Genomic DNA, 16,165 nt, shown 5'->3' with positions numbered 1-16,165 from the left:
CTCAAAGCCATTATCCTAATCATTTGACTGGACTATCGTCTCAAAGGCAGGCGAACATCTCAAAGTACTTTAATTTGGAACGGCTTGATGAAAAAATGTACTAGCATCATACACGACACACCGACTTGCAGAAAAAAGATCAAAAAGCCTTTAAAATTTATGTCTGGTGCCTATCAGGATCCAACTGTGAGAGAATTCACCTGCCTCTGTCAGTAACTACTCTCCTAGCACTGCTAGTCATAACATTTTTACAGTGCAACGATTGGCCTGGATTGTCTCTTACCTACCTGCGAGGATTGTCAAACTTTTCAGGGGCGACGCGAAAAACGCCTTCAGTCGGGGCGGCCTTCTCCGTCCTGGCGACGGGCGGGGCGGGCGGCTGGTTCCTGCGCGGCATCCAGGGCACGCCCTGGAACAGCACCAAGGGGGGCACCGTGCCCGTCTTCTACAACGTGGACGAGCCCGGCCTCAGGGAGTGGCTCAACGAGAAAATGCAACTCCGGACAACCGACGGAAGCATAGGTAGGATGTTCCGTCACTGATAATCCAAATGGTAGAAGTACAACCTTTGATCCCTTTATCAGAGCACCAATAGGGTACTTCGGATGAAACTTAGACCGGAAGTGAGCGACAGATCGGGAGAAACAAAAGAGCGTCTGCTGAGCGGTGGTGGGGGTCGAAATTGGCGGAGTAGCCTGAAAGCGGCGCGCATGCTATACCCCCATTCTGCCTGTAGGGTGTTGAGCTCTGGCCCTGAAGGAGAACAAAACGGGAGTTCAAAATGGGAGTTTCTATGGGAAATGTACGCTGCGGATGAGCCCCAGACCTCATCCGAACCAGAGTCACCAGACTCAAATACCCTATTCCGGGCCACCAGCCCTCAGCATGACAGCATAGCCCCGTTTTGTCGCTGACTTCTTGTCTGGATTTCCTCCGAAGCACTCTATTGGCGCAATGCTTTTGCATCACACGTGAAGTGCAATGCCTTCTCGTACATTACCGTAGGGCGGGGACATTAGAACGCATGATGCGATGTTTCAGTATTTCTGCTGTCCTCATAGCTGGTCCACTGTGCGACCACTCACATCAGCGGTATAGTAGTGTTAACAACGGTTTGTTTTACAGTTCCTTTGCCCGAGCCGAAACTGCAACCACTCGTTCTGTCCGAACCAACCCATTCCTCAAAGGTATCATGAAATATTCAACTTGCGTCAGCTATACCGGTTAATTGTGTGCAACAAATAGTGCATACATGCCATGTATACAGTAAATGCTGCGTACATGTCCATGCACATGCTGTAAATGCTGCCATTTATGAGCAGTTGCCAAAATAAGGGTATCTTTCGTGTCTTTTGGCTTTATAATCGTTATTTTTCAACGTATTGAGATGCGGTTTGGTGCGTTGTGTTGGGCTCGACGTCGCCCACTCTTACCCATCTTAAGTCACCACTTTTTCAATTCAGAAGATGTCGATAAAGTGCTCCAAAGGGTCATTTTGTAACGTTCCGGCATGTCCCCCGTCCATAAATTCAAAGTTTCGATGCTTATATTTCAGCTAATATGGAACGTAGAAAGATTCTGAGAATATATTCGGAAACTTTATTATTTATCTATCAGACACATGTCACTGAACTCGTTTTTACGAGCTCGATTTGGGTGCAATCTGTAAACGCAAAATGTCCTCCGTGGTTGACTTTGCGGAACGTTACATGTGAATTATCACGGTTTCTCGCGTTGTACTCCACTGATAGTTCTCGGCCTTGTCGTCAGATTAATCTGTGGCATTTTTGCCGTCGAATGGTGCAAACGGGAACTCTGAGAAGTTAATAGAAAGCTCAGAATCTTGTTTTATAGGTTATGATTCGGTAGTGTCCGACTATGATTTTAAAATGCTTTTCTGTTCCCCGGGCAAGCTCTAGACCAAACAGAGATATGATTCTATCGGGACGTGTTGAGGAATCTTAAAACAGGAGCTCACACCAAATGGCGTGTTTTAATTCATAGCAAGAGAGTTACTAGGCCTGTTTGAATGGCAATGTAACGTTCCGTATCCCGCTGTTTTCTGTAACGTTCCGTGTCTTTCCCCTATACTTTTGATAGGGGCTTTTTGGTCTTTCTGCAATATTGCACTGGGAGCTCGACTGCGTTCAGATATAAGTCGTGGGACATCACTGAATAAATAGGCCGAGAAAAAAGCCGGCTTTTCCACATTTTTTCTTACGGTTCTATGGCCTTCAAAAGTGCCCCGAATTTTGGCAACTGCTCTTATACATGGCATGTACACTACTTATTTGTATGGGTCTTGGGCGCACTGATTTAATCAGTGTACCTGCGGGCCCGCACTTGAGAACAGTGTGCATGAAGTCACTGTGTGCCATGCACTTACTTGCGTTTGCAGAGTGCACTGTAAAATCTGCACGCCATGTATACAATTTGGCTGACAGCGTAGACTCTGAAACGCATTGGTCTGTGCTTCCAGTGCGGCCAGACAAATCTGCCGCTCTTCTCGCTGGCCTACAACCACACGTTGCCTGGACCTCTACCCTGGAGCGTAGCCATCTACATCGGCGACAACGATAAAACGTTTATCTCGGGAGTGCTGCTTCGCGATGATATTGTTATCACAGGCGAGTGCGGAAGGGCGAAGCGTGACACGCGCTTAAAACTGTACAAAGTATTCTGAGCATGGGTAAGGTAGAAACTGTTTACTTCGTTATGCGAAGATCTAGTTTCGTAAATTACGGAGTTCTTTCTTTGTGAGCTTATGTGTACTCAAAATACTTTGTTACGACAAACTACTTTAGTAGTAAAGGTGACCTTTACTACTTACTTTTCTTTGTAAAGTCGAAAATATTTTGCCAGGTTTTCGCTATGCAAACTGCCTCTTTTTTAAAATCGACTCGAAGTCACTGAACAGGTCGGCCTTTCAAATCCATGTGTTCCTTCTGACAAAATTTTTGCAAGCTATTCAATGTAGATTATTTTTTTCATGGCAATTCTTTTCGCGATGTGTTAAGGAGGGAGGTACCTATCGAACCCACTTTTTATCACTAGCTCTTCATGTGCTTGCGCTTCAGTGTTGCCATTTCTCTTGCAGATTCCGCAAGGGAAAATACTCCAAAAAGTTTTGTATTCCAAAATTCATGGATGAATTAGTCATATTTCTTCAAAATTCTTGAACTTCACTCTCAGACTCTCCACGGACTATTTTTTCAGTATATCTACAGTTAAATAACTTTTTCAGCAATTGTAGTACTTTTGATTGTAAGTACAGAAAAAATAACCAGCAGCCTTACAGAAAAATGGCCTGTTGATAATATTAACTGCAACTACAGTTATAATGAAGCAGAAAAAAATTACGGTTGCATTCTAGTAAAACTAATCTATAAATGGAGACAAAATGTTCTCTACATACAGAAAATATTTACAAGAATAAACAGAAAAGGTTTTAAAGAGTCGGTATAATTTCTTGGATGTTTCCGCTAAAAGTTACAACTGAACCATCTTTTAAAAGCCGCTTACATTGAGTGCTGTCTTAACTTGTCGAAATTAAAAATGTTTTGTGGGATCATTTTGACTATGCGCATTACCTTCCAATCAGCTTTATTTGAACGGAGAACAATTTCACTAAAAATATTTACTGTAGATCACAAACAAGTCAACGACAAATTATCCATAAGAGCAAACTTTATCTACTACATTTGCAGAAAATAAATTCTTTGATTACAAACAAGTTTGTCATCATATTTGTAGTGACATTGTAAATTTTCTGTATTATAGTGAAAGATTGTCTATAATTACTAAATTTGTTACCGCTAATTACCTGTATCTCATGTAAAATTTATTCGATATGTTATTGATAATATTTACTATATTATAGTTACGCTCTAAAATCACTAAGCCGTAGAGTAAATTTTCTACAGTATAGAATAAATAATCAGTAAAGGTCAGAGAGTGATTCAGTTGGAACTCAAAGAAATTCTTATAAAAGCAGTGAAGTTTGAAACGAAATTAATTAAAACTCATCCGAAGTTCATATGGCATTCAAAAGTGTGTACACTGAAATGCAGAGATATTTCGCCTTGCAGATGCCCACTTGCTGGTGGTCCCGGGGTCTGCCTGGAACGATTCAGTCGCTGTTCGCACCGTGGACCCAGCAGAGGTCCGCGTGATGTGGGTCAGCCACACTGGCCGGCGCTATGGTTCGCAGGTAAGGTAAATATACCACGTGAAAATGCAAACGGGTATCTCAAACCTCACTTTTTCCGACTACAGAAGCTTCTCTTAGCTGTTAGTGGATTCTGGTAATGCCAGAGAAGAAGTGAGACGGAAGAAACGCAAGGGTGACCCACTCTAAAATTTTGTGTACAATACTGTGCGAATGTGCAAGAATGTACTGCAGAAGATCTCTGGCGTATTTGCCACACACGTTGCATAAAGTGAAGATTCTCTTTGTTATGGGGAAAATCCTGTATATTATGGAGTTGGAGTTGACGTCATAAAATGCAATTGAGAATTCTGTGATAATTTGACGAATTTCGTTGGCATTCTGGAGAAAAACGTCACCAAAATATACTGGTGCAGCCTTTCACGTAAGACATTTAGAGTGTACTTCCAGGCGTTTCACCCCCTGGATGTGGAATGTGTTTTAAATTTTCTGCGATGAATGTGGGAAGTTCTTCTTCCCCTGGAAGCAGAGAGACATCTCTGACTCTGCCGCGCACCACCGAAGACGTCCCCCACCGAGGGGTGACCCAGTGTAAAATTTTGTGTACTATGATTGTGGGACTTTGTTAGAATTAGCGTATTTGCTACACTTGTTGCCTACTTACAGGCGTTTTTGCCACCTGAAGGTGGAATGTGTTTCAAATCTTGTACAATGAATGTGGGAAGTTGTTCCCCCCCCTCGTCGCCCACTACTCTTGTTTCCTTGCTTTCTTACTTATTCCCGGGCCGCGTAGGAATCATCCCCTGTTTTCAAACCTGAAATAGAATGGGTTGTTTGTATCTTTCGAAAAAAAAAAATCATCCTCCCCTCTTTGTTTGCAAGGTTGTCACCGTGCATGCCCGTGAGAGGGACCGCGGAGCGTATCAGACATCGCGCACGTTCGACGTGGCGCTGCTCCGGCTCAAGAAACCCTTCCCGAACAGTGGAGCGGCCTGTTGGGACCACAATCTACCCACACTGGAACGGTACCAGCTCGGCGTGGTAAGATCACTTGAAAGCTGTGAAAACTGAAGAGTTGACAGTCATGGGACATTTTTTGTCCCATGGATGATGCAATTTTTAAGCCAATCCGATGGAGATACAATCTTGTGTCCTCCAGGCGGTAGAATTTGCAGTTGGCATCGAACAATATTGTGTCTCGAGGCAGCAAGAAAATTGTAGTCTCGTCGAATGTGCTCACTATTGCAGACCTCGTGGGACAAAAACACATGTCACACGTTATTCGGCAAGTGCATGGTTGACACTTTTTTTTACCACTTGCTGTAAAAAAAAAGGTGTGCATGACAAACTTGTACTTGTGCAAGTGCGGACATTCTACTCCACCCAAAAACACTGGCACATCATACTGCTCACTCCTTTTGCAGCATGCCTGTCAAATAGACAATATCGTCAACCTTCAGATTGACTATAACAAAAGTCATCTCTTTAAGGAGTCAACCTCATACAGTCTGCAGTGTCTGTAGTGAATGATGGAACCCGGAGTTTTAATTCCATGTTATTCCTCCTGTGTTGAACTCGTGCAGACAGATGCGTGGGACGTCAGTATTCTGGACTTCCAGTCCGACGTCTTGGCCACGCCCTACGTCAACTTGATAAATGATCACTGCATCTTCAAGAACACGCCGATTCCCAGAGTCAAAATGTCGATGGAGAAGTACTGCACAGGACCGGTGAGAGGTAAGAGGTTTTAAGTTGAAACGTGGCCAAAAGCTGTAGACGTTTCTGCGCCTTGGGGAAGAAAATGGTTGCTCCAACTCAGTTATGGGGGAAAGAGGGTTTGGCATCGGAACATTCAGTTATAACGGATGCTTGGCTGCTGACTTGGATGAAAGCTTGCATGCAGTCATTATGTGAATGCGGGGTTGCATCATCATTGCTTTTACTACGTTCGATTTACAAGAGCAAACACATGTTCGTTGTGGCGTTTTTAAAATCAAATAATTAACCAGTGACTGACTTGGAACAAACAGTTTCCATTGTGGCTCTCGATTAAGAATTATACTGAAAACTTAAATGCTCTGTGACCAGCAGGCATGCTCCGGGTACACTTCTTGATCAGTGTGTTTGTGTGATTGCTCGGCTCCACAGTCGCAGTCAAGACCGGGACGGGGTTCTTGATAAGAAAGGGGGACTCGTGGTTCGTGCACGGCATCCTGTCCACCACGGTCGCCAGCGGGGACGACCGCTGGGTCATCACGGACTTGGCGGAGGAGGGCGTCAGCTCGTGGCTTCGCGAGAAGCTGGCCGAGGAGAGCGTGGATCCCACACTGCACCCCGAGGCGCCTGCCGAGCCGGCACGCCGCAGTGAGGTACCCACATCCTTACCGACATTTTGTCGTTATGTTTATAGACTATTGGGTACATTGATAGAAGTCCATTAAGAAACGTAACAGATTTGTCCAGACGAAATTGACTATGATGTTTCTAAAACAAATAAAAATGTTAATATGCTTAATAATGTGCACAGTTGTCGATACGTCATTGAACATAATCTCAGTACGAGTCTGCGACTGTAACTGAGGCATTCCATGGCGATAGGTGTTCGCAGAGAGTCAGAAACATCTGTTCGTGAATTCCGATCTGAGAGAAACTGATGTGTGGGGTGTTTAGTTCTTCCCTTGTCCAGTTTTTCCCCGCACTGACTCCATAACAAACCAAATAGTTAGGACGTAACAAGACCTCAAAATACTTCGTAAGGTTTTAAGCGTCCGCTCCCCTGTGTGTTAAGGTCCCCTTTTGCCTACGTTCCCGGCAATATCAACACTTGTTCTAAATTTTGGTAAATAATATTTTGAATGGGTGGTTTAGAGACCAATTTTTCTCTCCCGAAGTTTTGAACCAATTCTGCCAACACATCAGATTCTTGTTCGGGGTTGCCATAACTGATTTATTTTCTGTCACGGGCTTGCTCGTTGCAGTGCGGAAAGACAACGATACCTTTGAGCTCTTTGGCGGATAACGGCACACTGGCTGACCATATGCCCTGGACGGTGGTGGTCTACAGGAAGGACCCTAATGGAACCATAAGGATGTCACCTGGGGTACTCGTTCGAGTCGATGCCGTTTTAACCGGTGAGTGCTTCGGTGCTTCGTTTAACAAATCTGCACTGGTAAAACTAAAGCGTAAGTATTACCTTCTGTTTTCAAGCGTAATCAGATTACGCTTGAAATAAAGCGCGACAGGCTCATCTGCAAAGATTCCCCCTATCTAAATGCATGGGGGGATTTCCAGAGTATGCTCCATTTCAAGCGTAACGTCTTCAAGCGTGACTTAATGCTTGACTCAAGCATAGAGTTACGCTTTAGTTTTACCACTGTGTCTTGTGAATGAATTAAATCTGACATTTGCGCAAAAATCTGACCTTACGACTGCACAGCGACTTCTAAGGTGCGCCATGCAATAAGAAAACTGTGAGGAATTCTTCTTTTTTTTCTGACGTTTATTTCCGGTCCGTTTAGACGCCTCTCTGCTTGTGGAGCCTTCGGGTGAGGGCAGTGACGTGATGCGTGCCGTGGATCCTGAAAGTGCGTTTGTTGTTTGGTTTACCCCATCCGGGAGAAGACGTCGATCGAATGTAAGTGGTGGATGTCGAATCCAACTTTAAATTCTCGGATTCCAATAGCGCTGATGACAGATGAGGCCGAATCAACTGGTGTAAGGTATAGACATGAATTTTGAGATGAAGCCAGCCTCAGCAGCCACTTTTGGCAGATATTTCGCAGCCCTGTTGCATTTTTTACACAGGAAGAAAGTCTACGAATAGCAGCGCTTTGGAATACGAAGAAAACGAAGACATTGTAAAATTTAGGAAGAAATGCTTCGTAATACGAGTCAAATCTGCCATGCCTTCAGTTCCTATGAAGACGACACAGATTTTTTTCAGCGCAAATCTAAATGGTTTCTGGGAGAGGATGGTCGACGGGGGTATTCTGTGATTGTTCGAACTATCAGTGATGCTTCTGTGACAGGTGTTGAAAATCTTCGTTGGCGAGAAGTCCCACCGCCTCGGCTCCAGCAATGCCACTTTCAATCTAGCCTTGCTGCGTCTTGGATCGCCATTCCTCAACAGTAGTGTTGCCTGTCTTGACCTGGAAAACACGCTTCCCGGCCTTCTTGAGGGAAAGATGGGCGTGGTAAGTGACCTATACCTTACTGGTAGTTATTTCCAGACAGTTTCTTACTCGTTCTTTAAACACAAACAAATGAAAAGTGGTATAGTAAAGAGAACGAGTATTGTGCTCAAAAATTTTTTTTCAGAGGATATCATTCATCTCAGAACTTACAACATGTACAGAAAAGACAATGGTATCATTTTGAAGTGCAGAAGTCCGTCAGTAAATCGTAAACGGATTGTTTTTCGACTTTCAATGGAAAATTTTGAGAAAACGAACATGTAAAAAACGAGATTTTGGGGCCGGTGTCGAAACTAACCTCATTTCAAGCTCTTATATCTTTTCACCAATAATGGTACCCTTAAATTAACCATTACGAACATGAACTCCTATATTCAGTTAATATAAAACCTGGAATTTTTTTTTATCACGCACAATGATAAATTCGAAAGAAATATCAGGTTAAAGATCGTGTTGAATGAGCTTCGGCTGGACTTCGGCAGGCCGCTCCGCGCGCCGCTCTGGGGGTGCCGAAGCGGGGGCGCGGAATTCTAAACACAATGTGGAGCGGCAGAGCCTCTCTCAACACATTGAACAGGGGCAGGATAAGCGAGGTGATGTAGATCATTTTACAATCCACTTTTCATTTGCATAATAGTAAAGAACGAGTCCTTTCATCTTAATATCAATTGATTGATATTATTCAGCACTTTGTGTTTTTAGCTTTCTTTACTTCTTGTTTATAATTTTAGGTGAACTATCTCGTGACAGTTTTTCCAATTTTAGGTGTACATTCTCGAGGAATTATTTCTTCTTCGCCACCAAGGATTTTTAGCTCTATGTATACAGTTCTGTCTTATTGATACCCAGTCGACTTCTTCCTAGAAGTATTGACTTAATCTATTTGCAGTGTTCCTTCTGATGTTGAAATTTTAAACTGGAAAACTTCTGAAATCGTTAAAGGTTGTTGTCGCCCTTTTTGTACTCTGTGAGGCTTACACATTCTTGCTAATCACTTATATCCTTACAGATGGAGACTTGGAACGGCGACCCTTTCTGGTTCTCTAACAACATCGTGGCGACAACCTTTGTTTCCAACGCAGACTGTATGCTTGTTCAAAAGTCGGCAAATGTTACCTCGGACATGCTTTGCACGAAAGGTACGTATGAAAGATTGTGTCCTGGTCAACGCAACCACCATAGTTGCTTGGTGAGTCGAGTCATCCATGTACCCGTGAGTTCACTGAACTTGGATCACTGAAGTGACGATGAAACGTTGTCATGTTCTCACCTTGCAGTGTCAAGTAGTACTTAACTTTGCTCAGAAATACGCCTGTTTGTCCCTTGATCTAATCTCTCTCACGTTTTGTTCGCCCAGGAACGAGAGCTCTGGAAAGCACGCTGAAACCAAGAAAAGGAGTCAAAGTGTTACGTAAGTCAGCACTTTATAAATGTTTGAAAATTAGGGTGGAAAGAGGAATAAATTTAGGACTCTCTCAAATGGCCACCAAGGAAATTGGACGAGGCCGAACTTGTGCTCGATACTATTGTGCTCAGGGAAGGAGAGGCACGCAGCTCACAAGCTCGTTTAATTTTTAGACAGCTGCCTCCAAGCGAAAGACATGCACTTTGACTTCTTGTAAGAAGCGGATTTCATATTTACAGAGGTTCAACCATTTAAGAGGGCAGTAGCGTCATTTGCGCGTGTTTTGATGAACCTCCTGTTTAGACGATAATATAAAGATAAGTATGAATGCCAGAGACAAACGGAAGGCACCATCTTAAAAAAAAAGTTTTTACAACATTTTCAAAAAAAAAAAAAATATTTTGTTTTAGCATTGAATTTGGATATTTTGTGTTTTATGCAAAAATGGTCTGCAAAATTACATGGTGTCACTGCGCGCACGATTGCAGCCAAAGTTTTTAACTTTTTACCAATCGGTAAAATGCATCTGAAAAAGCATGAAATTGCCCATAAAATGACCCTTGGGTTTCAATATTGGGCAAGAAAAAAAACTATTGAAACGCTCATCTTCAACTTTAGATGCAAACGAACCACATTTTTTCTTGCCCAATATTAAAACCCAAGGGTCATTTTATGGGCAATTTCATGCTTTTTCAGATGCTTTTTACCGATTGGTAAAAAGTTAAAAACTTAAGCTGCAATCGTGCGCGCAATGACACCATGTAATTTTGCAGACCATTTTAGCATTAAACACAAAACATCATAATTCAATGCTAAAACAAAATATATTTTATTGAAAATGTTGTAAAAACTTTTATTGGCGAGCGATAGCGAGCCCTTGCCGTGGTTGGGCCGTCCGAAAACTGACTGGTCATGCGTCTGTCTGTCCGTCTGTATGTAATGTACACGCTCACGTTTCTCAGCAACTACAACACTAATAGTTCCCAAATTTTGCACCGAACATCTCCTAAAGCTCCCACAGGGGGAGTTTATCTTATGTTCACGATTACTACCGTTTGAAATATTCAAAACATCTTTTTGAATTGGGTTCTTAGCGTGGTTAGGGTTGGCAGCATATCAATTTTTCATACTTGCGACCGCGGCCAGCCGCGGCTCTTTAACACGGGACTAGCCAAAACATTGTCAAATAAAACTAAATAGAGAGCAGAAGGGCTTAGAAGTAAGTTCGGTCATAGTTTTTCGATATTCTAGAATGACACTCCTCCGGAGTGTCAACACAGTGAAATACGGAAAATGAAAGCGACAATTATTACGCGTTTCGTCCGTCCGTCCCCTCCCCTCCCCCGCCACAGGGGAAATGTTTTAGTCGGTGGAGTGTGTTTGATAATTGCAAGAATGTTTTGGTCTTTTTAAGCTTTGAGAGTGTATTTCCATTTTTATTCTGAGACATTATACTTTTTAGTTGTTTGCTTTGCTCAATAACAGTTAGAAAATAGATTAATACAATCTAAAAGTACAAACCAGACACTAATCTTGCCAAAATAAATAGTCTTTGCTGACTCTTGGCACAGACTCTGGGAAAAGGCTTCATTGCAATGCTGTAAGTTTACTATAGTACTAACCTTAAGGGGGGACATCGCTCCAAAATAAAAAATCGCAGCTTTTTTTTATTAGTTTATACTATAGACCATTCTTTTCTGCGTCGAATGGCGAAAACCGCATTCCGAAATTCAAAAAATTGCAGTTTTGGGAGGTTGTGGGCCGCAAACATGCATAGGGGAAAAGCCCAGTTTCCACAACTTTGATCGCGTTTTTCTCGGAACATGAAATTGCAAACGGTTGCAGGCCTCTAGGGCGCAGTTTTTGAGCTACAGCGGGGAGATTTAGCATGGAAGCTCCTACGACACGCCGCTATGGTGGGTAGCAAAATAATTTGCATTGGTCAATTTTTATTATTTTTTTAACGTTCAAAATTGAACAATTTTGACCAAAAAAATTGAACAATTTTTTTGGCATGTAACAAATACAACTTAAAATGATTTTTTAAATGTGATTGAGGTACCCACCATAGCCAGACATCTCAGGAAGGCTGTCACCAAATTTCGTTGTTCTAGGTCAAACCGTTTGGCGTCCAGCGCTGCAACCGTGCGAAATGGTCTAACCTAACACTCAAAAATGCGTTTTCAACGACAGCGCTGTACTGCCCTGGCGGATTGACTTAATGTTGTTTTCTACTTTATCTGTTAAAATATGAACAGTTTTTCTCTTTCCGTTTGGTTTTTATGACGATTTTACAAAAGCTCTGTATTCGGAGTGATGTCCCCCCTTAAAGATAACCATACGGTGAGTGAGTGTACTCTGCAAACCTAACTGTCTACTAAGTACACACTTACAATTGCATGCTTGCAAGTACACACTTACAAACGCATGCTTGGCCAAGTAGGGTAAGGTTACCAAACATGGATCACATTTTAAATAATCTTCTCTATATCGAAATTAAGTATGGGTTGACTACTATTTTTGAATCTTATGTTGATGTTTACCTCACTGGTCGTATGGCTACCAAAAATGGTACCTCTAGCTCGAATACTTTGGAAGTTGTGAGGACAAGAAAATATGGCTATTTTTGCTAAGGTTAGGTTAGGGTGGTCCAATCATGGATCACCCCACCAGCGTTTGGACACAAAGCAAGGTATGCATTCAGTAGTCCCAAAATATCAAAGTGGTCCGTCTAAAGTGCACGATGAAAAATTTTGAAGTGACTGCGGTGATTGCTTGGCCCAGAATCAGGGGTGCAAAAATCACCTTTTTAAACGTCATTTTTCCATCGATTTTCGGGGGCCTGTTTTAGGTGTCTTTCTAAACGCAACCCTGCAGAGTAGAGAGACGCAGTTGCAAACTTGTCAGATTCACATCGAACAGTCAAAGGGTCAGTCTAAGCAAGGAAAGACAGAAATTTAGAATCTGGCCACCTGGTCTTTAGATATAGACCCCCAAACAGAAATGGTCCATGTTTGGTACCCCGATCCATGTTCGGCACTTTACCCTACACACTTACAAATGCATGCTTGCAAGTACACACTTACAAACGCATGCTTGACGCCGTATAACTCCATGCGTCAAGCATGCGTTTGTAAGTGTGTACTTGCAAGCATGCATTTGTAAGTGTGTACTTGGCCAAGTATGCGTTTGTAAGTGTGTACTTGCAAGCATGCATTTGTAAGTGTGTACTTAGTAGACAGTTAGGTTTGTAGTGTAGCGCATACAAGGTTTGACATTGACATCTGATTCAATGAGACGATTCAGTGACTTGATCATATGATTTCATGAGACGATTCTTTTAACTTCATCATACATTGTTTGCGACAACTGGTAATATGTGTCAGTCATGGTTTGAGTTGGCTCTCTTTTTGGCTGAGCGATAGCGAAGCCTGTTACTCCAGTGCGGTTGAAAAGTTTTGTCTGTCTGTCTGTCTGTCTGTCTGTCTGTCTGTGTGTGTGTGTGTGTGTGTGTACACTACTACTCCTGAACGGCTCGGCCGATCTGGCTGAGATTTGGCAGGCTTATTAGGTATGTTCTTGGCTCGACACAAGCGAACTTTCACCATCCTAGCTCAACTGGTTCAGTTTTTATAGCCGAAAAACACCTAAAAAACGGCGAAAAATCGAGTTTTCTGCAGGTAGATCACCTCTGTCTTGAAGAAAGGGGGGTCTGGGGGGCGGAGCCCCCCAGCTCCGACAAGTAAAAAAGTGACAAGGGACAAGATCGTGTTATCTGTAGATGAAGCAACTCTATCTAGAATTAAGGGGGTCTGGGGGGCGGAGCCCCCCAGCATGCAACACGTAAGAAGTAACCGAAGGCAGGCTAGCGCCGCAGGCCAAGGTAGGTACGCCAGGCGCGGATTGGAGGAACAGGCCGCGAGACATCGCGAAGCCTGTTACGACAAGACGCGGTCTGGCGTAAACCTACCTTGTAAATTTACTTAGAATGTTAGGTAAATACTTATGCTATACTGTTTTAAAGATTAAATATCACATCATGACTATCATTATGAACAAGGTAGGTTTACGCCAGACCGCGTCTTGTCGTAACAGGCTTCGCGATGTCTCGCGGCCTGTTCCTCCAATCCGCGCCTGGCGTACCTACCTTGGCCTGCGGCGCTAGCCTGCCTTCGGCAGACATTGGCTTGTCCATCGTCGGTTACTTCTTACGTGATGCATGCTGAGGGGCTCCGCCCCCCAGACTCCCCTTCATTCTAGAAAGAGTTGCTTCATCTACAGATAACACAATCTGGACCCTTGTCACTTTTCAACTTGTCGGGGCTGGGGGGCTCCGCCCCCCAGACCCCCCTTTCTTCAAGGCAGAAGTGATCTGCCTGCAGAAAATTCGATTTTTCGCCGTTTTTTAGGTGTTTTTCGGCTGTAAAAACTGAACCAGTTGAGCTAGGATAGTGAAATTTCGCGTGTGCCGAGCCAAGAACATACCTAATAAGCCTGCAAAATCTCAGCCAGATCGGCCGAGCCGTTCAGGAGGAGTAGTGTACACACACACGCAGACAGACAGACAGACAGACAGACAGACAGACAGACAGGAAAAACTTTTCAACCCCACTGGAGTAACAGGCTTCGCTATCGCTCAGCCAATAAGATTAACTTGCGTTTAGCGAAAAGTGGGCTCGACATGGGATTCTATGGTACAATTCAGTGGATCTCATAGAAGGTCTTCTCCGTAAAGTAGTTGCAATCAGCCTGCCTGTAAATGTGTCCCCTTTTAACTAATTCAGATAAATCAATATAGTTTCATCCACTAGTTTAAAATAAAAGGAAGATAAAAGGCTTTATAGGTATTACTAACAAGGTAGGTTTACGCCAGACAGCGTCTTGTCGTAACAGGCTTCGCGATGTCTCGCGGCCTGTTTCTCCAATCCGCGCCTGGCGTACCTACCTTGGCCTGCGGCGCTAGCCTGCCTTCGGCAGGCATTGGCTTGTCCGTCGGCGGTTACTTGTTGCATCCTGGGGGGCTCCACCCCCCAGACCCCCCTCCATTATATATAGAGTTGCTTCATCTACAGATAACACGATCTTGACCCTTGTAACTTATTAACTTGTCGAAGCTGGGGGGCGGAGCCCCCCAGACCCCCCTTCCTTCACGACAGAAGTGATCTGCCTGCAGAAAACTCGATTTTTCGCCGTTTTTTAGGTGTTTTTCGGCTATAAAAGCTGAACCAGTTGGGCTAGGATAGTGAAATTTCGCGTGTGCCGAGCCAAGAACATACCTAATAAGCCTGCAAAATCTCAGCCAGATCGGCCGAGCCGTTAAGGAGGAGTAGTGTACACACACACACACACAGACACACAGACAGACAGACAGACAAAACTTTTCAACCGCACTGGAGTAACAGGCTTCGCTATCGCTCAGCCAATAACCTTGCGTATTCATAAGTTCAACAACAAGGAGATATCGAATGGTAATTGAGGCATTTGTGAATCGTATTAAGCAATTCAATGCTGGCAGTTGAATGTTACTCGACTGAGTAACAGGGTCAGGGTTCATGGTACCGTGAACAGGAAACACACTTAAAAATTGCGTTCATGTTAACAACAGCAGACCCATACTTATTCAACTAGATTTACATGACTTTGGGACAAAATTTCCTCGGTGAGTCATTGACTCCTGCAGTATTTGGTGTGCTGATCACAAAAATGACTTTTATTTTCACCCCAGACCTTTACTTTTCCAAATATTTACCAATTTTGTACCAAAACTTTTAAGTCGAGTTTTACATAGTTTCCTGCAGTTTTTGGTGTGCTGATCACGAAAATGACTTCCAATTTCATCCCAGACCTCTACTTTTCCCAAAATTTACCAATTTGTGACCAAAATTTCAAAGTTGAGTTTCCCATTGTTTCCTGCAGTTTTCAGTAAGATAATCACGAAAATGACGTTAAGTCCGGCCCTTTCGTTATGGAAGACCCTGTATTGGCATTGCACACAATCTTCGCCATCTCCCATAAGAATGTGTTCAGACGCATCGCTTGCCTACTACGCGCCCAAACTAAACGGCGCGTACCCCTAGTCTTTAAAATGGTGCCTGCCGTTTGCCTCTGGCATTCATACTTATCTTTATATTAACGTCTAAACAGGAGGTTCGCAAGTCGTCAAAACACGTGCAAATGATGCACTCTCCGACACTCCACGGACATTTTTTTCAGTAAACCTACAGTTTAATTATTTTTTCTGCAATTGTAGTCCTTTTGATTGTAAGTACAGAAAAAATAATCAGCAACCTTACAGAAAAGTGGTCTGTTGATAATATTTTCTGCAACTACAGTTATGATCAAGCAGAAAAAAATTACTGTTCCATTCTAGTAAAAATGATCTATAAATGTAGGCAAAA

The 16,165-nt window shown here is 43.2% G+C and overlaps 1 protein-coding gene across 2 annotated transcripts in view; it reads left to right on the top strand.

Annotated features, from left to right (window-relative positions):
- Positions 1–16,165, top strand: part of LOC117649688 — a 45,643-nt gene that overhangs the window by 362 nt on the left and 29,116 nt on the right. For both annotated transcript variants that reach the window (XM_034392652.1, XM_034392651.1), the window contains exons 2-13: positions 313–522; positions 1,126–1,187; positions 2,480–2,627; positions 4,089–4,210; positions 5,051–5,209; positions 5,752–5,905; positions 6,317–6,537; positions 7,147–7,300; positions 7,688–7,803; positions 8,198–8,362; positions 9,372–9,501; positions 9,720–9,773. In XM_034392652.1, coding sequence (XP_034248543.1) covers positions 492–522; positions 1,126–1,187; positions 2,480–2,627; positions 4,089–4,210; positions 5,051–5,209; positions 5,752–5,905; positions 6,317–6,537; positions 7,147–7,300; positions 7,688–7,803; positions 8,198–8,362; positions 9,372–9,501; positions 9,720–9,773 — 1,516 coding nt within the window. In that variant the 5' untranslated portion in view covers positions 313–491. The remainder of the gene's footprint in view (positions 1–312; positions 523–1,125; positions 1,188–2,479; positions 2,628–4,088; positions 4,211–5,050; positions 5,210–5,751; positions 5,906–6,316; positions 6,538–7,146; positions 7,301–7,687; positions 7,804–8,197; positions 8,363–9,371; positions 9,502–9,719; positions 9,774–16,165) is intronic.

This window comes from Thrips palmi, unplaced genomic scaffold (assembly GCF_012932325.1).
Source record: "Thrips palmi isolate BJ-2018 unplaced genomic scaffold, TpBJ-2018v1 HiC_scaffold_4, whole genome shotgun sequence".
Lineage (NCBI taxonomy): Eukaryota > Metazoa > Arthropoda > Insecta > Thysanoptera > Thripidae > Thrips > Thrips palmi.
This window is presented reverse-complemented; position numbering and strand designations above follow the sequence as displayed.